The 24,864-nt window shown below is 36.3% G+C and overlaps 1 protein-coding gene across 2 annotated transcripts; it reads left to right on the top strand.

Moving 5' to 3' along the window:
- Window positions 1-1,111: 1,111 nt before the first annotated feature.
- Window positions 1,112-24,458, top strand: ABHD5 (abhydrolase domain containing 5, lysophosphatidic acid acyltransferase). Of its 2 annotated transcripts, XM_088150873.1 has the most exons (8): window positions 1,112-1,280; window positions 2,057-2,092; window positions 14,903-14,988; window positions 15,683-16,055; window positions 19,429-19,583; window positions 20,398-20,509; window positions 21,319-21,505; window positions 23,057-24,458. In XM_088150873.1, exons 1-8 carry the CDS (start codon window positions 1,144-1,146, stop codon window positions 23,144-23,146), a joined length of 1,176 nt encoding a protein of 391 aa, XP_088006999.1. In that variant the 5' UTR covers window positions 1,112-1,143; the 3' UTR covers window positions 23,147-24,458. The 2 variants fall into 2 exon arrangements, with proteins under 2 accessions (XP_088006999.1, XP_007421429.1); XM_007421367.4 differs by lacking the exon at window positions 2,057-2,092.
- Window positions 24,459-24,864: the final 406 nt, after the last annotated feature.

Raw genomic sequence — 24,864 nt, 5'->3', positions numbered from 1 at the left:
ATTTCATCAGAGTGTTATAGAAGGGAAAAATATGGGAAGTGGGACCATTCCATCTGTCCTGCTGAAGGGCCAGCTCCATTAGCTTCCTGTTCTATATCCAGCTGATTATTATAAAGTAATTATTATTTTAAAATTGTATCTGAATTTGCTTTTCCCCTTTCATACACGTCCACTTTTTTTTTTTAATGCCTATTTGACTGTAAGTCTGTAGCCTTTTTTCTCCATATCTTATTAATCATAATGAAGTTTAATTTGGGTTTAGCATGTTGTGTGAATCTAGCCATTATGATTTGTAAACTGTCATTCATAAATTGTATGGTGTATGAAGCCAACCATCAAAGGCTAAACAAACTATGGGTTAGCCTAATGCATAAACCAGAAAAATACATATATGCTGAGGAATGCATGGTTTTTCAATCCCAGTTTTCCTAGTTGTATTCACAACTCCTTGTTAGGCAGATTAGCCTGAAAAAGGTGAATGATTTTTGAACTAATCTGAACCCCTCTTAACGGTGATACTCTCCATGACACAGCTGCACTTTCAATGCATAACTGGTATTTTAGGGTGATCGCAGCTGGGGTCCAAAAAAAGGAACAAGCACTAGACCAAACGGATGGAGTACTGAACCGGCGACCTTAAGTATGAAGCAACGATCTAATGTGAACTTATTCGATCTTTGTACATTGATCATCGGCCAGAGCAGAAATGTAAAAACATGTAAACACTGAAAAGCGGATCCCCTATTTTAGGAGTTGTCGCTACTGGCAAGCCTAAATAGATCGATTAACAGTTGCCGTCGCTAGAACGATCATATTCTAGAACATCTCCTTCAGAGACAGCTGTACCAGACGTCAGAAAGTTTTCTTCTCTGCAATTAGCAGAACAACTCCCGTGCTTCCTCAAATTCTGTAAGGAAGGATTGCGTAACCAGAAGGGAAAGGGTAGGACAAGCGTCTGGCTCCTCCCCCAACGAACCAAAACTAACCGCCGCTGTCCAATGGAGAATGCCAAACTGACGCCACGCGTTCTCCGGCGTTCTCAGACCGGAGGCCTCTCTAGCCAGCCGGCCGGCCGGCCGCTCTATAGTGGGGCGGGACTGAGGAGTGACGCGCTGACGCGATTGCTTTCGGGCGGGTCTCGTGATGGCTGGCGGTGGTGCCGCTGCCGCGGTTGCTCTGTCGCTCGCCGCGCTCCCGGCGACTGCTCCAGAACCGATTTTCGGACGCCGCAGCAGCGCTGCCATGGCTGACGACGAGCACCTGGAGTCCCCCAACGAACGGTGAGTTAAGGAGGCGGAAGCGAGACTGGCGAGTCGGTTGGCCGGCGGTGTCACCGAGCGCGCTATCGAGAGGCCCTCCCTTGTCAGCCCCTGCCCCGCGTGACGCGCGCCGGGGTTCCCAGCTGCTCGCTGGCCCGGCGACTCTCCCGCCTCCCTTGTAGTTCTGGAGCTGGGAACTTGCCCGCTTCCACCGCCCGCCCGCGCGTAGCCCTCTTTTCCAGAGTGCATAATTCTGATTTTGCCTCGCAGTCCCAGGTTTTGCCTGGTGGAGCTCTCCGCTTTATTCGATGTATCAATGCCGCTTCGCCGCGGCCGGTCGCGTTTGTCAGCTGAAACTGCTCTCGCTTCCCTTACAAGTGTACCTCACCTCCGTAAGGCCCGTGCGTTCACCCTTTTCGTTTTCCGTCTTGTCAGAGATGAGAAGCTAAAAGTTGACGATGATAAACCTAATGTGCGTGTGCTCCACTGCTAAACTAGATGTAACAGAGAACGAATTCGGTTGTTTGGATACAAATTAATAGACAGCTGTGAATTGAGATGTGCGATTTAAAGCATTTTGGGAATAGGAAAGTGTGTTGTCACACCTGTATTTTTCTTCTAATTGGGTTCTAATTTCTTCTCCTTGTACTAGTTTCAAATATTTTTTAAGAAACAATCTTCTAGAAATTAAGTTTTTTATAGCTTTATTTACTAGTCTGAAAGCTTCATTCTGTAATTCCAAATATAGTTACTTGTGGCATTCAATCTATATTCTGTGCATACTCTTTTTCTTTTAGCTTTATATGTGAGAGGTGTTTGGGGAAAAAATCCTGGTAAGAACTGCCTTGAATTAACTTGAATTATCTGCTATAATAATCCTGTATGTCAATTTCATTTGCTGCCTGCTACTACTCCAGCATAACTTGTGTTTGTGTGTGTATTTCCTAACCACAATTCATTCCGTAATGATTGCATTAAAAACCTCACTTTCTCCAACAAATTCTGCTGTTTCCAGTACAAGATTTTCCAAAAGCCCTTTTAGTGCTCCTTGCATTATTACATTATTTCAGTATATTTCTTTCAGTGCACAACTGTAATCTAACTCCATTTTTAAAGTATAGGTCTCTCAGAACGTGTTCCAGTATGTACTCCCTAACTCCATTTAAAAATATTTGTCTGGTTCTCCCAGTCATTACTGTATCCTCTTCCAGTGTATGGTATGTACTTTGTACATCTTCTACATATACCTTTAGTCATCTTTTATTACTTTCTCTCCTGAGAAACATCTTTGAGAGAAAAGCAATGCTAATATATATGTCAATCATCAGTGTATTATAATCACATTTTCTTGCCTAGATATGTCCCATTTATTATTACTATCATCACTCTCATTTTGTATTGCTAGCCTTTGTGTGTGCCATTAAGCATAGGATAAGTAAATAAATGTCTGACTTCACATATTTTTCTGTATCCCATCTATTTGTTGTGAAAGTGCCAGGAATTGAACCTGGACCCTTTTGCATGTAAAGCTTGTGTGCTGTACCATCTTTTTGTTCTATTTTATTTTTGTCCAATCAGATTTACAAGGAATATAATGCTTCTTTTGGTTCTCAGTCTTCAGTTTTCTCCTGTAGCTTTGGTCATTCTTGTTTTTTTCTCCAGTGGCAAAATAATATCTACAGCTAAATCCACTTGCAGTTTCCCCAAAGCAGACTTGAACTACACAAAGCTTAAAAAAAATACTTACAGTTTATATAGCATTTGAGGCTGTTCAAACTGTTCCTGGGACAATCTCTTTGTAATCTTTATAGTAATTCTTCAAGTGAGAGTATTATGTCAGGTTACAAAAAAGGACTCATCTTCAAGACAGACCTTACTTATACATTTTTTGCAGAAACCAGACTTGAACTGGGGATTTTTTTTGTTTTGTTATACCTCTTGACTCCTGCAACAGAACTAATATGTGATACCCAAATCAAAATTGCTTTAGTTTGAACTCTGCCTTATTGGACATGTTTTTGCCCATTAAGGAGATCATGCCTGGTGTTTTTCTGTGAAATGGAATCAGGGAAATACCAGTATAGTAGATACATTTGTTGTCATGGGATATAATTTTTAGTATTTGTTTATGTTATTGTGCTGTTCAGCCATAGTCACATAATCAGTTTTGGCAGAGGCGTCTTTTTCAAATTTTGTGGATTGGTTTGTTGTATCATTTTTGCAACGCGACCTAGATTTCAGTGACAAGTGCATGCTAACCATACTTTTGTCACAGTGCTACAATAGAAATAACAGTATTTCCAAGGTGCCTGGCATTAATGATGGATCACAGAGGGCCCCATTATAAATTGTAGCCTCCCAAATCTACTACCCCCAGATGTGTTGGGAATGCAATTTCCAGAATTCCAAATGTGTTAGGGACAACAGGAACTAGCCTTTGTGTAGTTTACATGGTGGGCTAGGACAATGGCAAACAGCAAATAATATATATTAGTAGGAGCGGGCCTTAGGGAGGTAAAAATAGGGGAGGAAGTGGCAGACATTCCTGGCAGACAGTCTTATGTCTTTATGAAAATAGGTTGTCCCCAGGTTAAGAACACATGGGTTACAGACAACCCATAGTTAGGAATGGAGCCTATTGGAGCAAAATTTGAGTTAAATACACAATGGTTCAAGTTCATTACACAGTACTACTTATACAGTATTATACAATAATACTGTTCTGACTTACATACAAATTCGATTTAAGGACGGACCTTGGGAACAGAACTTGTTCTTCAACTGGGGACTATCTGTATACTAGATGAGGAAGGTAATTAAATAATAGCTATCCCAACCCATATGTATAAGTTTTTTTCATGACCTCATTGAAATTTTATTTTGATTCTCATTAGAGGACGAAGGGACAGCAGGGCTGGAGGAAGCATCTGTAGACCTACAGAAGGTCTGTAGCTGATGAAATCCCAGAGTCTGCCAGTGATCTTGGACAAAACCATATTCCTTTCATTGTTTAGAATCTTTACCCCTAGCATCTGTCCTGAAGACACCCCACAACTCACAAGCTGCAAGGTTGGCATCACCACTGAGTGATAGAACAGCACTAAACCAATGCAGAAGTGCAAGTCTAGACTCCTTAAGAATTCAGGCTTACTTAAGAGTCAGGAATTTCTCCAGATTAAACCTTGCTCCCTGAGGGCTAATGAATGTCAGTGAAGATGGAGTCCATTGCTACCTTTGCATAAAAGCAAAGACAGTTAAATGTTGAAGACTTCATTTATAGCTTTCCTTTATATGTGATTGCCCAGATTCAGATAAAATTTTCTTTTTTAACTATTATTTTTACATTTTATTTATAAATTATAAAAAAATTGACAGAACACCGATATGCACTAAAAAAAACCCACTCACAATTAACTAAACAATCTTTAAAGTTAAAAAAAAATTAATAGAAATGGAAAGAAAAAAATTATAAGCCCCCCAAAGAAAGAAAGAAAGAAAAAGGAAAAAAAGTCAAACCATATATATATAGTACACTTATCAATAGTCACTGGTTTACAAACAAGTACCATACACTACTATAATCTATTACAAACTATTATTGTAAATATCACAAAATCTCTGCCACAGTAGTACATATTGCTTCCTCCTTTGATTAATAATAAATATTGCCTTTTATAAAACAGGTCACACATTTCTGAAAGCCACATCTGGAATAATATCACTCTTCCAGTTTCTCAATATATTTCTTTTAGCCACTCCCACGCTTGATACAACCATAATTTCTGATAAACAGATTCTAAAGCTTTAGTATACACAATAATTCAACATCACATTAATATCTTTAATATTTAAAGATTTTCCCATAAATCTACTTATATATGTTAGCACGCTAGTCCAAAAAGATATCAGATGATCATATGACCATATCATATGGGGCAATGAATCATCAAATTTTTTACATCTCCAACATAGAAAATCTGATCAAATTTTCTTAATCAAACTTTTAGACTAAGCTCTTGAGTCTGCTCTATGATCCTGCTTCTGCTATTTCTGACCCCTGGATTGGACTTTGACCATTCTTACCACTTTTCTGAAGTGTCTTTTGTGTTCTTGACCTTCGCTTAGAGGATATATTTCTTTCTTTTGCCTCTTTGGGTAGGACATTTGTGATATGGCCTTGTAGGCCTCCTGTTTCTTACAGGCCTTCTAGTTTTCTTAAGAAAATTTCCCTCTCCTTTTTTATTGTAAAGATTGCAATTCTCCTACAGCAGAATGGCAAGAGGATGCTTGCTGCATTTAATTGAAAAGTCTACTACTCCTATTACGTTTACGCTTCTCTTTTAGAGGAAAAGTAACTTGCATGCTTCAAAAAGGATTCAGAAGAAGAGCGTTAGACTTTTCTGGAAGCCTGAAAAAAATGATGATACTGCTCTAAGAGTTGCTTAATGAATTGATTGCTTAAATGGCTTTTTTAAAAAAGCTGGCACAGAAATCAGAAAAAGGTTGGTCCTTGAAAAATTAACAAATAGGTGCAGTGCTCCTATAAGGTCCACTTTTTCCTGATGATGTTTATAGTGCACACAATTCTGTTGTATGTTGTTCTCACTCCACCAGTGAGGCAAGTTAGACAGAGATGATGACTGGAATTAGTCTTCTAGGGAATACTCCAGGCTGATGCTAACTACTGTTACTAACTGATATTCCATAGGAGTACGTTCATTTGTTCTTTCAGATTAGACATTTCCAGGAGCTATTAGCTGAATTTAAAAGCAGTTTCTTTTTGGATGATGATTTGTCTGTTTTCTATAAGATTAACAAAGTCCATTTCAGAGTCAAAGGGGTTCACTTAGCATCTTAGTTAACAGAATTCTGCAGAATGTTGTATGATTACTGCATGAAAAACCATTTAAAAGCTTTAAGTGCATTATGCAGAGATACCAAAATAGTTAAATATTCTTTAAGCAACCGTAAGAAAATAAGTTGCAAATGTAAAAACATATAGAAACTATATCTCTTCCCTATTAAGAAAAAATCTTAAGTAAAAAGATAATGTAATTATCCAGCTTTATTCACAGTAGATCCTGGGTAGAACAAATTGTATTATTTTTAGTTTGATTCTTAAGGGCCATCCCTAAATACAGAGTTAAAGAAGCAATAGCTATATGAGGAACTTGTTATTTTACCTCTCACCTAATGTAGCAACAAACTGCAATAATGCCAAGGTCTTTTGGAACAACTGATGTACAGTACGCTTCCTAGAAATATTGTGCAGTAATTTCTCCTCCTCTCCTAGATATTCCTCTCTAGTACAGAGAACTATAACCCACTACTTTGTTTTAAAGATAAAATTAAGAGAGATTTTTACATGTAAATGAGGAAAGTGCATATAAATGAGGAAAGAAGACTATCCTGAGAGATCTTCAGAAATAGCTACCTTGCAGCAAAAACCATTGTTATGATTCTAAATGTATGACACCATCTGTGAGTGAATGATTAACATATAGTGAAAGCAGTTCAGATTGTCCATGAAACTGTAAAAGTATGTAGCATTTGTACTTTAGTTTTGTAGTTTTATCCAAAACTAGGAAGTGATCCCATCCTGGCCACAGGGTACTTCCCTGCATTCTATGAGCCAGGGGTTCTGTCCCCCTTGCAAGCTTACTTTACAGTATTCTTTGTATTGCTAGGCTGCATTGAAGAGAATGAATCTCTTCAAGATCTTAGGTCTGCCACCCATGTTTTTCAAAAATATAAAATAGTATAATTAATATAAAGAAACTTTTAACAATAATGTTTATTACAGTATTGTATGTGATGCATACTTATTCTTTTTTTTTTATTAAGGTACCGTTTTTTTAGTTGAATTGTTGTGATGTGATTAGTTACACTATCAAATTGGAATTTAAAAGATCCCCTTGGGATTCATGGTGTAGCCATTACAGGTTGTTGATGTAATACAACTGATTATGATATACTTGATTCAGAATGCAAGTTGTAATTTTGAAATCTTAATTTTCTTCTTGTGTAAACAGTGAAAATTACTACAGCCATCTCCTCAATTCACTGTCTCTGTAAATCACTGATCCCATTCACAATATCACAGAGTTAGCTTTAAAAAAATAGTTTGTATTATTTCCTTTCTTTGATGAGGCAGTCACTGTATTTTATGTAGAAATTAGGGAGGAGGAGATGATTATTAGATAAAGCTTCAGAATGAAGGATCTTTATATTGGATTAACATACTTCTAATTAGTTCCTCATGCAAATAAGCCAAGATGTTGCCATGACCTAAGCAATGTTGATGTTTTTAACAGATTTAAACACCAAAAGAGTTCTTAAAATACCTGGGAAAATAAGATTTTCACCTGATGCCCAAAAGAAACATAATATATACACCAGGTGAGCCTCTCATTTCATGGCAGAGGGGTACCATCATTGAAAAGGCCTGTTCTCTGGTACCTTCCTGCTTTGCCTTATTGGGCAGGCATATATGAAAAAGAGCCTCAGCTGAACATCTTAGAGATTTTAAAAGATCTTAGATAGGTAAATGTGAGAGGAACCTGACCACAAGCTGAATTGCATTTAGAAGTGGACTGGAACCATATGCAGGTAAAGCATTGCTATAATAGACTTGTATCATTCTATCCCATTTATCGGTTTAGCTGCTCTCTTTGGACTATTTGAAGTTGTTTTCAAACACAGGCCAACATAAAACATATTGAAGTAATTAAAAAGGGAGGTTACCAGAATATGGGTAACTATTACAAGGCTGTTTTGCATTAATAAGATTAAATGTGAATGTTGTAATGTCACTTCTGAACTTCTGGTGACAATGCTAGATTCAAGAGTACAGGTAGTTCCCAGTTTAAGAACAAGTTCTATTCCCAAGGTCTGTCATTAAGTCAAATTTGTATGTAAGCCAGAACAAATTTATTGTATAATTCTGTATAAGTAGTATTGTGTAATGAACTTGAACCATTTTGTATTTAACTCGAATCATTGTGTATTTAATTCAAATTTTGCTACCATAGGCTCTGTTCTTAATTATGGGTGGTCTATAACCCAGGGATTCTTAACCCAGGGACTTCCTGTACAGCCAGATTCCAATTTGATTTTTGCAAGGAGGGCAGTCCTTTTAGAACAAAATAAACTCCATTTACCTGGACAGGTGGATCACTCAAAAACAGTAGCTGTGTCTTCTCTGGGTAGAATCTCAGTTCAGTGGCCCTCATCCAAGCCCAAAGTAGGATAATCAGGTTCCTTATGAACCTGCCTATCAGTCAGTTATTCTTTGAAGGCCTTTCTTTGGATCACCTTAACATGACGTACAGAGATTAAGTGGCTGGCTATTTTCTTTCATAGGACCTGAATTGTTGAATTCTCTCCTAGAACAGATGCCTTATGTTTCAAATATCAAGCAAAATTAATTGCTTTCCTCTTTGGAATGTATATGAATGAATGGAAATATATATATTTATACTAAAATCTTTTTAAAATCCTGCTCTGTTTATTCATACTTTAAAAGTTACATCTGAATGCTAAGTCTGTACTTGGAAATCTTTGGAGAATGTTATATAAAGTTGTTTTAGTTTTTCTTTCTGAATGTATGTTTAAATTATCTAGTGCCTTTACAAAAAAAAAATCCATTAGTAGGAAATCTTTCCTATAGGCAATCAGATAATTAACCTGACCTAAAACAAAGCCCTCAGAATGTTTACCATTCTTTCTCTCTAATAAACAGCATAATTGGCCACATTTTTTCTACTCAGAGTAGAAGTTTTCTACTTGAGTTACATATTACGCTGTATCTTATTCAGAGAAAGAAATCTTAGTAAGTTGGGAAGAATCATGATTCCTTTTTAGCTGTCATAATTTGTAGACAAACTGCACTAACATGTAGGTCAGTGGTAAATGTTACACAGATTAGCTCTGTGTAATCTTGCACCCTCCAGATGCATTGGATTGCAGCTCTCACCATTCCCAAGTAGCCTGACCACAAGATGTCCTGTTTGGAAGTGGTAAGATCTGGAGGTTTGTGGGAGGATAATATAGATGTTTTCAGTTCTCTAGCTTGAAAATTCTACACTTTTTTTTTTTTTTTTTTAAGATACATCTCCTCGAACTAAACATACACTAAAACCTCAGTTACAACCACTGATTTGTTCCTGCCATTTTCAAAACAGAACATTACATTTTTGAATAAATACTGTATAGCCCTGACTCGGAAACTGTGGAGCTAAACAAATTATTCTGCATGAAGCCAAGTGTATCATGCACATATGATGAGATTCAGTCCTCAGATGTCTCTTAAACTTTTAATTATGTAACATTTGTATATGCTATGTAAGTTAAATGTTTTAGCATTTCTTGCAATATAGGCAACAGCACTAAGAACACAAAGAAATTCGAAGATGTGCTCGATGCAGTAAAGCAGGTGTGTTGGAACAGAAAAAGCAAAGTCCACTTAGTCATAAATATATTCTTCCTGGCCTCCAACACAGATACAAGATATTATTTAAAATATACAGTACTATGCAAAAGTTTATAGGCAGGTGTGAAAAAATGCTGTAAAGTAAAAATGCTATCAAAAATATATATTGTAATTGTTTATCAATTTACAAAATGCAAAGTGAGTGAACAGAAGAGAAATCCAAATCAAAATTTGGTGTGACCACCCTTTGCCTTCAAAACAGCATCAATTCTTCTAGGTATACTTACACACAGTTCTTGAAGGAACCTGGCAGGTAGGTTGTTCCAAACATCTTGGAGAAATAACCACAGATCTCCTGTGGATGTAGGCTGCCTCAAATCCTTCTGTCTCTTCATGTAATCCCAGACAGACTCAATGATGTTAACATCACGGCTCTGTGGGGGCTAAACCATCACTTCCTTGTTCTTTATGCTGAAGATAGTTCTTAATGACATTGACTGTATGTTTGGGGTCATTGTCCTGCTGCAGAATAAATTTGGGGCCAGTCACATGCCTCCCTGATGGTATGGCATGATCAATAAGTATCTGCCTATATTTCTCAGCATTGAGGACACCATTGATCCTGACCAAATCCCCAACTCCATTTGCAGAAATGCAGCCCCAAACTTGCAAGGAACCTCCACCATGCTTCACTGTTGCCTGCAGACACTCATTATTGTACCACTCTCCAGCCCTTCGGCAAACAAACTGCCTCCTGTTATAGCCAAATATTTCAAATTTTGACTCATTAGTCCAGAGCACCTGCTGCCATTTTTCTGCACCCCAGTTCCTATGTTTTCATGCATAGTTGAGTCACTTAGCTTTGTTTCCACGTCAGAGGTATGGCTTTTTGGCCACAATTCTTCCATGAAGACCACTTCTGGCCAGACTTCTCTGGACAGTAGATGGGTGTACCTGGGTCCCACTGGCTTCCGCCAGTTCTGTGCTGATGCCCAGCTTCTGATGTCAAAGCAAAGTAAGGATGATGTGTCTTTCATCTGCTGCATTAAGTTTCCTTGGCCAACCACTGCATCTACAGTCCTCAACGTTACCCTTTCTTTGTGCTTCTTCAAAAGAGCTTGAACAGCACATCTTGAAACCCCAGTCTGCTTTGAAATTTTTGCCAGGGAGAGACCTTGCTAATGCAGCATAAGTACCTTGTATCTTGTTGCTGTGCTTAATCTTGCCATGGTGTTTGACCTGTGACATGAAACTACCATCCACAACGTCACCTTAGTAGCAGAGTTTGGCTGCTCCTCACCCAGTTTTAAGCTTCCTACCCAGCTGTTTCTGCTTCAGTTAATGACTGTGTTTCAACCTACATATGAAATTGATGATCATTAGCACCTGCTTGGTATAATTGGTTAACCATACACCTGACTCTAATCCTACAAGATCCCTGACTTTGTGCAAGTGAACAAAGTGTGTAAGTGTAAGAATTGATGTTGGTTTGAAGCCAAAGGGTAGTCATAGCAAATATTGATTTGATTTAGATTTTTCTTCTGTTCACTCACTTTGCATTTTGTAAATTGATAAACATAAACAATTACAATATATATTTTTGAAAGCATTCTTACTTTACAGCATTTTTTCACACCTGCCTAAAACTTTTGGACACTACTGTATATGGATAAAACAGGACCTTACTGGTTTTATTTTTCCCATTTTGAAAAGTTAGCATTACAACAGTAAATTTGGAATCTCAATCAAACATTATTAATGAATAAAATTACAATGCTTCTCATATTATTGATACTGGAATAGAAAGTGAACTTTCCTTTGCGTTGTCTACTGGTGCTTCATGGAGATTGCATGATGACTTTACAGAAACTACATTAATACATTCTGACCTTGTTTAAAAGAGGTCTTCAAAATGGCTTAAGATATACTATACATAGGTTAATTCTCCAGTCTCCAAGGTCTGTTGAAATGGGGTGATATGATGGGCTGATCTGGCAGTTGGTCAAAAAAGGGTAAATTTCAGGTATTTATAGGCGGCTTCTGATCATTTTAAAAGCGCTTACTGGATGTATATGATTCACCCAGTCCCTTGATAGGTTTCTCCTATTATATTAAGGTTGCATATGTGGGCCTGAACAGTATGTTTTCCTTTTGTCTATGCACTTCTCTAGTGATAATTTTAATCCCTCTCATAGTTTTAAAATGCTTTCTAAACAATTATATTTAAAAATAGGCTGTTCTAACTATAGTTCAGTTCTATTACAACTAGATTTATGCTTTAAAGAGCCCTCAAGCCTATGTACAAAATTGTAAAGTTGCCATTGTTTTTAAGGGCGAAAGGAAGGGGGAAGGAGAGGGAAGGAAGGAGGGAGGGAGGGAGTTTTCTGATGCTCCCTGTCAGCTTCCCACAGGGAAAACCAGTTGGGAAACTGGCAGGAAATCAGAAGTTGCTCCTGCTCCCACTGCTTTTTTGCCCTCCCGTGGTCATTCTGTTTCTATGTTTAGGTAAGGAAATATCTCTGAAACGTGAACCCAACAGGCCACAGGCTGTCTAGTGTTATCTAAACCCAGATCGGGATTATATTAGTCCTGGTCTCTGTATGGGGAAATAGGCTAGAGTGGCCACAACATGGGGCTACTCTAGCTACCAGTCTTCTTTTTTTCTACCCACACCCCATATAAGGGATGACGGGTGGGGGGAATATTTGTAAGGGAAGGCTGAACTTCCAACTTCTCTATTATGCCTCCAGTGCAATTTGGCTACTTTTTTTTTCTTCAAGGCAATTGTTTATTAACAAACCACAGAAGTCTCAGGGTTGAGTATGGCAATGTTAATAATACAGTAAGTGGCTAGCAAAGCATAGATAGGAACAGGTTTAAATGGCATTTGGTATCAAACCCATGGTTAGTGCTAGACTACTGAGCATGTCATGATTACAATATGTTACACAAGCTTTACTAATGGGATCTTCACAGAAATAAACAAGCAGCTTCATGGCACAATGTCCCACTTCAAAAAATTTTGGACCAAAAAGGTATATATAGCATGTGCATAAGTTTGATGTTCAAGATGAAAACCAGACTGCCTGTCTTTAGTAGCTGAAATTCTGGCTGTGGGTGTGGGACTCAGTACCGCTGTTGGGTTCTGTGTGACATATATTTTTTATTTGCTTAATCCATCTAATAATTTTCAAACTGCAAACTACTGTTACAAGGTCACCCTTTTTTCATTTACTTTGTCATATCAAATCTTATATGCCATATGCATGTATGTGTTTACATGAATAACATTCATTTTCTTTTTAAAAAATAGCTGGCAGATTTCGTGCCAGAAGAAAAAAATGTAGCAAAAATAAATAGATTAGGTAATTATATTAGGAAGAACACAAAATTTGAATACCATTTTTTATTTATTTTTTAGCATGATACCTAAATAAAATGGGTTTAACTAATATGAAAAAAAGAAACTGACCTATAAGATTTGCACCAAGTTTATGCTTGATTCACAAGTGCAATTACCAGCCCATAAGGAGAACCTAAGGGTAATTGTTCTCTTTTTTAATGATGCTCTGCAGCTTGTATTTAAAGGCTTACTATCTCTGATAATAGAGGCAATATGTCACTATCTTGAACATGGCTAGGAGTTGATTGTAGTCTGGTTCTTAAAGGAAGCCATTTAAAGTGCAGACATTATTTGTATTCTACCTTTCAAGAAAGCAGCCCTCCTAAAGTGACTTACAAGCAATAGAAGCAATTATGGATAATACAGTAAAGATCACTGAAAAGCAAACTTTGAAAATCCTTTGTTCACAGTACCTGGAGATGGGGAGAAAAAAATATCTTTAAAAATTATGCCATTATTTGGTTGTAACAATTCTGCTAGCTTGTTCTCTTAAGTTGGTGTTAAGTTTGTCACATTTGTGACTTTAAAAAAAAAAAAAGATTCAGGAATCTTAACTTTAAATAGAGAAATAGGAATAAAATGTCTCCTCCCTATTTCTGTATGCCTGTTACAAACATGAAATATAAGATGAAAAGGGTTCCCTTGGTAATCTCATTAGCTAGATTTATGTTTTAAACAGCCCTCAAACCTATGTACAAAATTGTAAAATTGCCATTGTTTTTAATCAACATATTTTTCTATGTAAAAGAGTAACACAATATACTTCTAACTTTTGTGGAGAGAAAGTTACAGGAGATAGAAAATAAGAAAATCTAAGAAATTCAGCCTTTTTTTGTCCCAGTGATTTAATTGGTAGGTGGATCTGGTTAAAAAGTGATTTTTTTAAAGATTTTTTAAAAACGATTTAAAATTTTAAAATTAAAAAAAAATTAAAAAGATTTTCAAAAAGGAACATGTTTGAGAAATGAGATTTGAAACCTAAAAGTTATTTGATTAGAATAAGATGTTTATCTGATTACTTTAAAAAGTATTGCTACCTCAGCAGCAGGCCTTCACATTTGGATGAAGAATTTAAGTTGCCTTGGATGTATTGTTCATGGTTTTCATCTTAGCACCTCTAAGGCTATTTGATTGATTGTAAAAAAAAAAAAAAAGTGTCTGCGTGTTTAAGAGCAGGGGTCAGCAATGCTTTCTGGCACTTATGCACTATATTTTAATTTGGATTCCTCCCCCCCTCTGAAATTATCACAGTAATTATCAAAATATCATAACATTTTTGAAACCTTCTCTTTCCCCTATCCTGTCATCTTTCCCTCTCCTCCTTTTAGAAGAGATGGAACTGAGAATGAATCCAGTGTTCTGGTTAATTTGAGGGGCTATCTGAAAAAATATGTATGAATCTTGAGCACTATTTGTGGTTGTTTGTTTAAATCTCATTTCAAAGTGAGTATTTCCTAAATTTTGCAGTAATCAGATCTGTACTTTTTCTCAGGAAATACATTCATAGCATCTCTTTATTTCTGTAACAAGGTTACATTTATTTATTTAACAAATAAATTACACTGACTGATTGAAGTTTGGATGACTACAGTGATTTTGAGTGCCACCAGTTTTTCACAGCATGACAAATATTTAATATTTTGTTGATTGGATTGGATATAATTGAATGCAAGATTACTGCATCTCCGGTTATTATTATCTCCAATGTCTAATCAAAGAAACCTATTCACTTGATCACTGAATAATTATAATTAGTGCATATTATTTAAATTATTCTAATTCTTATTCTTATATTTGTACTCTATCTAGGTCAGGATGGCTATCTAGTTGGCTCCCTGCATGGTGTCCCACATCACTTGTACACCTTAAAGATGCTGAAGAGAAAATTTTGAAATGTAAGCACTTTGTGGTAAGAAATCTCCAATGGCACACATCTCAATACTTATTTATCATTTAAGCAATTTATATGGCTGCCCAACTCACTCACAGTGACTCCAGGCTGCTTACAGAAATAAAACCCCAAATACAAACCCGCTACACCCCCACCCCCTGGCGACAACAATATATTTAAACAAACCACTCGATGAGCTCCGTATCAACCTGGGACCTCCAGGCCCGCTGGCAAAACCATGTCTTCAGGGCTTTTCGGAAGAGTATCAAGGTGGGGGCTTTATGACTCTCCCCCACCTCCCTTTTTTAATGGAGAAAGAAATGAGAAGAATAAAAATAATTAAGAAATAGGCTTTCGTGCAGTTGAGCATCCGGTCCCACTCTGAAAAGAATATAAGATTTTAATTGAGCAGGTAGTATATTAAAGAAAATAGAATATAGCCTGACCATAATTTGTTGCATTTGAGAGGTTGGAAGGTTCATACAAATTGCACAGGTGAAGATTGGGGTAATGTAAGTGAACAATCCATATAATGAAGCTTTGCTTTCTTTTTTCACAAGCTCTTCTGGATTGTGTTACAAGGTATAATGGTGAAAGTAAGGGCTCTCTCAGTGGATTTGATCTCAAAATGTATTCATTGCGTTTGTAGAATTGTTTCAGTATAGACTGAATAATGAGGCTTGTATTTCTTCCTTCAGGTATTACAAGTACCTACAGTAAACAATATGTATTCATATCCAATGGAAATAAAATATGGACGCTTACGTTCTCTCAGAACCTTTCACAGAAAACTCCACTTGTTCTTCTCCATGGGTTTGGAGGTGGTGTTGGACTTTGGGCTCTCAACTTTGAAGATCTTTGTGAAAATAGGACTGTGTATGCATTCGATCTCTTGGGATTTGGTCGCAGTAGTAGACCACAGTTTGACACTGATGCAGAAGTGGCAGAAAATCAATTTGTAGAATCTGTTGAAGAATGGAGACGGAAAATAGGATTGGATAGAATGATTTTACTTGGACACAACTTGGGTGGCTTCCTGGCAGCTGCTTACTCACTAAAATACCCATCAAGGTATATGAAAACAATAGATAAAGGGAAATTATTTCTATAAGGTGATAGGTTGGCAGCATAACTTGATACAGTCTGTGTGCTATCTGGAGCTATATGGTTAAACTCTGCTTGGCTTCAAGTACAATTGGAAAACTTGTTTAATAATTTTAAATATAGAATACAGACTTTATTACACTTACATTCCATGTTATCTTCTGATGGAACTTGCATAGAACATCTTTTCTGAGTTGTATTCAAATAACCCAGTTTACTTTCAGTTTTGAATGCAGGTTGACTGGCCTGCTATAGGAACTCAGTGCCTCCTGTAGTATCATGTAGCCAGTTTGTTTGCTCAACCATTGCTTACTTACAGTATATGTAATGGTACTGGCCATTGCTTATTTTTGGTATAAATCTTTCTACATATCTACAATATGTTAATGCATGGAGGACATTTAAGGGACCACAAAATACTGTTTTCTCATGTGTCATATTAATGAACTTGATTTCAGAATAACTACAGAAGAAAAGCCTTGGGGGGGGAAAGGAAAAATGGGGAAAAAAGGGCAGATAATTACTACAAATCATGAGTAATGAAAAAATGGTATACTTCAGGGAAAAGCTACTAACTCTATGGAGAGAGTTTGCATTAGAGGAATTTAAAAGTGTTCAGTTTCATTTTTAGTTAATGGCAGTTTATGTTCTGTGAGTTTAGCTATCATGATTGATGTTAAATTATAACTCAAAAATCTTTGTAGAAAGGTGCCTTCATTGATTCATCTTGCACAGTAGTACCCATAATTTATCAGCTATAGATACCCAGGAGTTTAAGACAGAATTTATCCCAGAGATGCAAGAAGTTGAATTTCAGAACTTTTGTATGTGAATCATACATTCTTTCACTGAACTACAGAAGTAATTTTACATTAATTTGTAGTATTATTATTTAAAAAACAAGAATAGAATTACTGGGTGTGATTGAAGTTCCATCTTCTGGTAATGCTGATGTTAGTACCTAAGCAATTATTTTGAAATTAAACTGAAAAGTGATAAAATGCTTTATTTCCATCATATTTTAAGAAAATGAATGCATCTGTTTCAACTATTTAAGAGTTTAAATGCTGATAATCCTGAAGGATTGGAGTATGAGGGACAGATACTTGTAAAATTAGTTGCATTGTTAATTAAAGAAAGCCAATAGCTAGATGTTGCTGGCTTACTGACCAAGCAAATGGTGTTGCCAGCACCTCTCCTTACTCAGGGTCTTGTTCTTAATAGCTTTCTGTATTTCTGAAATACAATATGAGGTCAGGGAAAAGTGTCCTCCCACAACCTCTAAAGTTAACATGGTGTTCTAATCTTGGATGCTTATGCCTTCCACTTCTCAGCCCAGAAATGTAAGAGAAGACACAAGAATATTGAACAGAGAGCTGGCCTCGTACCAGCTTCCTCCAAGCTGAAAGTAAGAGGCAGAGCATGGTGGCTTACTCATCATCTGCACAGGACAATTCAGAACCCAGTGAATGCAGAAGCAAGGTCATGTCCATTTTGCAGCTGGAGATAGAAGTTTGTTCTATTTCTATAATCTCAGAGTTAGAACTTACCTTAAGCACAACTAGGTGGTAGAGAGCTGTGCTCCTCCTTTCACTTTTTGTGAGGGTGATGATGACAAGCAAGACTGTTGAACTCTGTGAACCCTTTGAGGCAGAGTGAGTGAGGTTAAGAGAAATAAATGAATTGTCCTGAATCTAAAGAAAAACAAAAATAATGTTTTATTTCAAGGATGAGCAAAGTGGAACTCCCTAGATATTATTGAACTTCAGTATTCATCAGTCCTAGCCAGAATGATCAGTGGTAAGATACCATGGGAATTGTAGTCCAACATCTGAAATGCTGCAGACTATAGATCTTAGATAGCTATTGAGATATCTTAGAATGTGAATAATTTCCTGGGACTGTTTTTTAAATGAGTGATACTGATGTATGACTTGATTGTTATGCAGCTACAATGAAAATACAGAGATTAAGTTTTAGTAGCTAATAATACCTTTCACATCATATGGCTGCAAAGGAAACTTTTGCCCTTATAACTCCACTACATTGGAGAGGAATAATGCCAGCAGAGTTAATAACCTGTGTTCACCCAAAGCTTTATGTGGTCACATAAAGCATAGTTTGCAAGCTATAATATCTAAGTTTACATAGCAAACAAAGTTGGAAGAACAAACCAGTGTATGGTTTAACATGATCATGAATGTGAGGATTAAAAGAAGGAGATCATCTAGTCCAACCCTGCCCACTTTTGGTCCACTGCTGCAGCATCTTCAACAGGTAGCTACCCAACCTCCCCATCATCATGTTTTCTCCAGTGCCTCTTTTTTTTTTTGCTTCCAAATCCCTTGTCATCTTGATTGTTCTCCACTGGACTTGCTCAAAGTGATCAATGGCCTTCCCAAAATTTGTCCAGAACTAAATGCAATATAGTTGGTATGGTTTGACTGATGAATGAACCTGCTAATATTGAACATTTTGGGTATAAAGGTAAACCATAGCTCTGTGCAAATGGCCCATGTCTTCTCTCTCCTCATACTCTCTTCTGTATCCAGTATACTCAGGAGAAGCATTTTGGGTATTTCTGATTCCAAATTTGGTTGGCCACAACTTGCCATTTCATCTCTATTGAAGGCTGTGATTAACATGAACCATGGTTTAAATAGATGGGTAATCTTTGCCCAGCATGTACTTCCCCCAACCTCCAAATTATTCCCAGATTACAATATTAAATCCAATAGAAAAACTCCACTTCATGCTGGCATGGTTTCCCCCAATTTTTTCCTTGCAAAAGTTGTGAAATAGGCCTCCATGGGATTCAGTGTATCTGTTTCACATATTTAAACCCTACCTCAAACTTGGAAAAAGAGCAAAAGAAATGGGCCAAATATCTCCCCTTCATCATTAATGCTGCTGTCACCAGACTAAACCCTCTATAGGTGTTCAACTGACTGGGTAAAGAATTAGGCTGTGTCTTTCTCCATTTTTATTTGGACTTGAGTACACCCATTAAACAATTCAAGATTCTGATAAAGCAAAATCTCAGATCATCTGAATGGTTATACTGATTAAATATGAGGGCACCTCTCCTTCAGATGATTGCGGGGATAGAGAAGGGATGGGGCCAACATGCATTCCCCATTTTATATCCAGTTTGAAGTAGTTGATAACTCTCTAAGTGAACTTTGAAGCAGAAGATGTACATAGATGGATGAGCTCTTATTCTACATCTAAATCAATTTTCTGGGCAGATACATAGTAGTTAAAACTGATCCTGAAATATGATTTGCACTGTTTAAACTATTTCCTTACTGACAAAATCTCTTAACTTTTACCCCTTCAGAGTAAAGCATCTTCTATTAGTGGAGCCATGGGGTTTTCCAGAAAGGCCTTCCAGTGCCGAGCACGAGAGGCCTATTCCAATATGGATCAAAGCACTTGGAGCTGTTTTGAGTCCATTTAATCCATTGGCTGGTCTCAGACTGGCCGGACCTTTTGGTGAGTGCTACCCTAGCATATTTTGATGGTCCTGCCGAAGACATCAATTTTGAAAATGCAATAGCTTGAACTTGAGGTCATCCATGTATTTAAGTACTAACCTGGGTAAGGTTAGAATGTGGAATCCCATTTATGCCGTTGAGCAAGCTGGTTGAGGAAGAACAGTGCGCTTCAATCTTCCTCTGCACCCAACACAGAAAGACAGCAGGCTTCTGTAGGAGAATATAAATTTTCTGCCAGGTGCAGTCCAGTAATTTTGGGGACCAATTGCTTTAGATGTTTATTAGCAAGGATATATGTGCTGGCAAAAAAGGCCTGCGTAGTATTAACTTTCTCTTCCTTCTGCGGTGTTACTCTATACTTCAGATGGAATTTTTTTCTGATGTCCAAAGTTTATAAATTGGTTGGATGCTTAGGGACCAAATAGAATAAAATACCTGATAGCAGAAAATGTTTACAGGTATAATAATTCTTTTAGCAAGTCATAATATCTTGGATTTCTAATATAATAGTGTATTATTTATTTTGTTTATGCTGTTTAGGACTTGGTTTGTCAAGATAGAAGAAAATGTGGCTTTGTCAAATCAGGATGGTTAGAACACTAGGCATTTGTTGTTATTTGTCAGTTATATTGTATTTAAATAAAATAATAGTTTCTCTAATTCCTATATGAATGACTGATAATGAATGATAGTATCAGGTAATCTATTTCAGTGCTTGAAAAGACAGAATTGTTATTTTCTGCACATTTTGAAATTTCCATCCTATGTCTGCAATTAGCAGTATCAAATTCTTAACTTTTGATTTATGATAGGATTGAGCCTGGTACAACGTATAAGGCCAGACTTTAAGAGAAAGTATTCATCCATGTTTGATGATGATACAGTCACCGAATATATCTACCATTGTAATGTGCAATCACCAAGGTAAGCATAAGATTTTAGAAGTCTTTATATTAATGTAATTATTCTCTAAAGCATGGATCTTTAAATAATTAAAAAGGTATCCATCATCCTGCAAAGATAGGAAGTGTTATCTTTTGCAGAACTACTGTCTGCAAAGAAAAAGAAATACCTGTGGGTGGAAAATCACTTTTAAAAAAACCATGAAGAACTGACCATGCTGGTTATTAGAAGAATGGAATGGAGTATTTTCAAAAAGGACAAGTAAATTCTGTACTAAATCATTTTCTTGCATGGCGTTTTCTTAACATGTGAAATCATAAATCTTCAGCCTTCACTTTTGTTTAATAAGCTGTTTGTGAAGATGACAGATTAATTAGCAAATCCATCTTAAGCTGTTACCTGAAGAGTAGAGAGCTGACAAGTATGAGGTTCCTTTGAAATCAGATATGTCTTGCTAAGAAAATATCAATTTCAAAAACAGTTTAATATTTTCTCCTTTCATTCTCTCATTCTGCTTTCAACATTCACAAAGGCCAGTGTAGTTTTTAGACAGGTATCCCTGTTCCTGAAGTCATGTGTGGCACAAGCTCTATCAGACTGGTGCCACTGACTTTCCATAGAACCACAGAGGATGAAGATAATTATGCTAAATTATCTGTGATTGTATTAAACATACTTAAGAGTTGACAAATGCTAGACAAAGTTTTTTTTAAAAAAATAAAAGAATAGCAATATTAGGTGGTGGTATGTTAACAAAGGATACTAATTTACAAGGCCAGGTATATAGTATCTAGGAAATACATCTTATTTTTTTCATTGATGTCTTTAAGCGGTGAAACTGCTTTCAAGAACATGACAGTTCCCTATGGATGGGCGAAAAGGCCAATGCTGCAAAGAATTGCCCATATGCATCAAGACATTCCTGTCACTGTGATTTATGGAGCAAGGTCATGTATAGATGGCAATTCTGGAGCCACCATCCAGTCCCTGCGACCAAATTCATATGTGAAAACAATAGTAAGTGGGACATTCTAGTCATTATTTGATTTCTGTTGCAAGGTGGATCACTCTAATTTATCTTCTTTGAACATTTGGCAGTTAGTAACAGCTATCTTTTCTTTAAATGTTACTGAAACCTAAATGTGTTCAAATGACAATTCTATCAATCTTCTAAAATATGTTTTGGACATATATTTTTTCTTCCTGGTCATCTATGCATAAATATGAAAGACAAAGCAGCTCAGTATAAATTGAATTGGTGTACGCATGCATTCATTTCGCTACAGAACTGGAACCACCATAATACTAGTAGATCTTACTCACTTCTCCACAATGAACAGATGAGGGGAAGGTTGGAAATGGATAGGAGAATTATTCGTACACTAAAACTTCAGTTTCGTACACAGTTTCTGAAGAAAATCTCCTCCAGATTTTTTTTTTTTTTTTGGTGCTTTCAAGTCAATGTTGACAGCTGGTGACTCCCTGGACTAGTCCCTGCAGTTTTCTTGGCAAGGGTTTTTGGAAGTGGTTTGCCATTGCCTGCTTCCCACGGCTGAGAAAGAGTGACTGGCCCAAGGTCATCTAGCTGGCTTTATACCTAAGGCAGGACTAGAACTCATGGTCTCTGGTTTCTAGCCTGATGCCTTATCCACTACACTGGCTGTCCCTCCAGATTTAGATGTATTGAATTTCTAATATACAAGGGCTCAATCCAGATTTTTCAGTAACATTACTCTGTTTAGCTTTTCTGGTAAATATGTCATAATGTTTGAAAATGAAACCAAGTGTAAAGTTATCTTTTTGCATGGATACCTTTGAAATTTATAAGACATAATGATGAGTAATGCAAGTTAACTAATTCATGCTTAAAATGAATAAAATCCAGGTTAATTTCTTGGTTAGATCCCTGGTTTTTTTTGTTTTGTTTTGTTTTGTTAAATATACATCCATATACATCACACTATCCCATTTTGCAAAACCCAGAAAAAATAGTGAGTGGAAGAGATTAAAGACAGGAGATAAGAGAAAAGAAAAGGAAATGTAAATCTAGTCTTAGCAGATGGACCTATAAATGTTGATCCTGCTGCCTACCGTGGCTTTGGTCACTCAAGGCTTTCGTATAACACCTTTTAGTAAGATAACGAAAGAGTAGAGTAGGTTAGTGTCTTAGTCCTGAGCAGCATTTCATGCAAATGGTAAGGACACAATATAGGTCACCTTTTGGCATATTTTGGCCAGGGTACCACAAAGGCAACTGAAACTCAGTTTACCCCAAACACATGCACATTGCTCTATACAAGCAAGGATATAGTGTTGCCTATCACTCCTTTAGGCATGATACTAAAATAGAATTACTGTAATGCTTCCTTGCCTGCAGGCTTAAACTCTATTTTTAAAAAATCTGAGAGAAAAAGAAAAGTATGAACTTTTTTAAGTAGGGAATTCCGTTCATAGTGTATTATTCTAGAAACACAAATTTCATTATAGTTTTTTGTAAATATTAATAACATTATAAAACATTGATGTTTGAACATTAAATTTATTTTTTTCCCTCCCTTCCTTTCCCAGGCTATCCTTGGTGCAGGTCATTATGTATATGCAGATCAACCCGAAGACTTCAACCAGAAAATAAAAGAGATCTGCAATTCTGTGGACTGAAAGGATTCTGCTTTTTGAAAAAGGAGGCTACAAATATAATTCAAAACAATACTTCGTAGTATATTATAAAAAAAGTTAAGGAAAAACTGAAAAAAGAACTGATTTTGTATGCACCCTTTCTTTCAAGATGTTTGCACACTTTAAACCATGCAGTGCCTTTTATTGTAGTGGGCAGATTTTAAAAAAAAAAACTTTGTACATTTTAGTTTGATTCTGTCTCTGAATGTTTAGGAGAAATATTATGTGTCAATAGGTATTAAAACATTTTAAAACTGGAATTTTAAAAGTGGGATTTTGCAAAATTAGAACAGTTAACATGCAGGCATTTCTGTAGCAAACATTTTAACAAAATGTTAAGTAAAATTATAGTTTGGCTACTTCATTCAGTATCCATATATTGCAGTCTTCATATCTTGAACTTTTAAAGAAGATTAAATATTTTGGTGAGGTTCCCTTTGGGTCAGAAAATTGCATGTAGGATGTCATTACACTGTATTTTATGTGGAGTTTGCCAAAATAATATTGATGAGCACTCAGGAAAAAGAGCACAAATAGGAAGAAGAGTTGAGAGTAATTCTGATTTTTATTTTTTGCTCTTGTAACTTTTGTTTACTATGCTAATGATTGAAATGCTTAGTGTCCTAAGGAACTTCATTTTCTAAAATACTAATATTGCTCACACATGCTTTTAAAGAGAAGTTGCAGAATACAGTGGATTTGAAATCTTTATTTGACACTATGATTATTGCAAGATATATTGCTGACCTGATTCTCAAGTTTTACATGCTACTAAAATTCAATAATTACATAGTCCATGGATAAAGTAGTGATTAATGTTTGGATGAGTATGTGTTTTCTTATAAATTATTGGAATTTTGAGCCAGTCTCTGTAAAATAATAACCTTGTCAAAACCAGGTATCTTAGAAAAAGGCATCTTTGATTAAATAATAGAAATGAATCTGGAAATGTTATCTTACCTCAACTTTTTTAAAAAAGGTGTCTTTATGCAGTATTTTAAAGAGCTTTAGGCCCTGGATTGTTAAAAAAAATCTAAGGTAAGTTTTTAAGTACCTGGTTAAAATAAAATAAGAATTGTTGTAAACTTAAAAGGAAAATGGAGTGGTTTGTAAACCAAATTGTCTACACAATAACTTATTTGTTAACTTTTTAATGTTTAATTAACTACTGAATCTCTGGTTTTTCTTATATAAAAAACTTTCAGCAAGTGTGATAAAATTCTTGGAAAGTAGTTATTGTGCTATCTTTTAAAAGTATTATAATTCTCTTAAAATATAAATCAATTTAAAAGTTCATTTCAAACATATTGATTTTATTCCAGTTACTTAGGTATACTAGATCACATCTCTAGATCTTGTTTCATTTGTGTCAAAATAGGGATACATTTAAAATTACCATTTGAAAAAAAAATCTCCCAAAAAGTCTTTGTATCAAGGTAAACAAAGATGCCAGAATACAATCTAAAACTGCAATCACAATGAGTAAGAGTTATTACTGAAAACTAATTGCATCACACCTGAATCCTTCTAATTTATCAGATCAGGGATGGTCCAGCAGTTTTATGAAAGTAAATCTAGTACATTTACTTCCAGGTGCTGGACTTTCCATGTTCCATGCAAGTTTGAAGGGTCTGGAAGAAAACAGAATATTCTGGTGTTCCCCAGAATGTTCTGTCCCTGGAATGGCATGCTTTGCACAT

The sequence above is a fragment of the Python bivittatus genome, unplaced genomic scaffold (genome assembly GCF_059951505.1).
Source record: "Python bivittatus isolate LINGU-HERP-01145 unplaced genomic scaffold, Pbiv_v1 ctg000610_np1212, whole genome shotgun sequence".
NCBI classification, from domain to species: domain Eukaryota; kingdom Metazoa; phylum Chordata; class Lepidosauria; order Squamata; family Pythonidae; genus Python; species Python bivittatus.
The sequence above is the reverse complement of the archived record's forward strand: the minus strand, read 5'-3'. Positions and strand labels throughout refer to the sequence as shown.

Excerpts from the sequence above, each read along its gene's own strand:
- ABHD5 (XM_088150873.1), top strand. The coding sequence starts at position 1,144 with ATGGCTGGCGGTGGTGCCGCTGCCGCGGTTGCTCTGTCGCTCGCCGCG. Across the intron at positions 2,093-14,902 it reads TGTTTGGGGAAAAAATCCTG|GTCAGGATGGCTATCTAGTT; the intron begins GTAAGAACTGCC and ends TACTCTATCTAG. Across the intron at positions 14,989-15,682 it reads TGAAGAGAAAATTTTGAAAT|GTATTACAAGTACCTACAGT; the intron begins GTAAGCACTTTG and ends TTCTTCCTTCAG.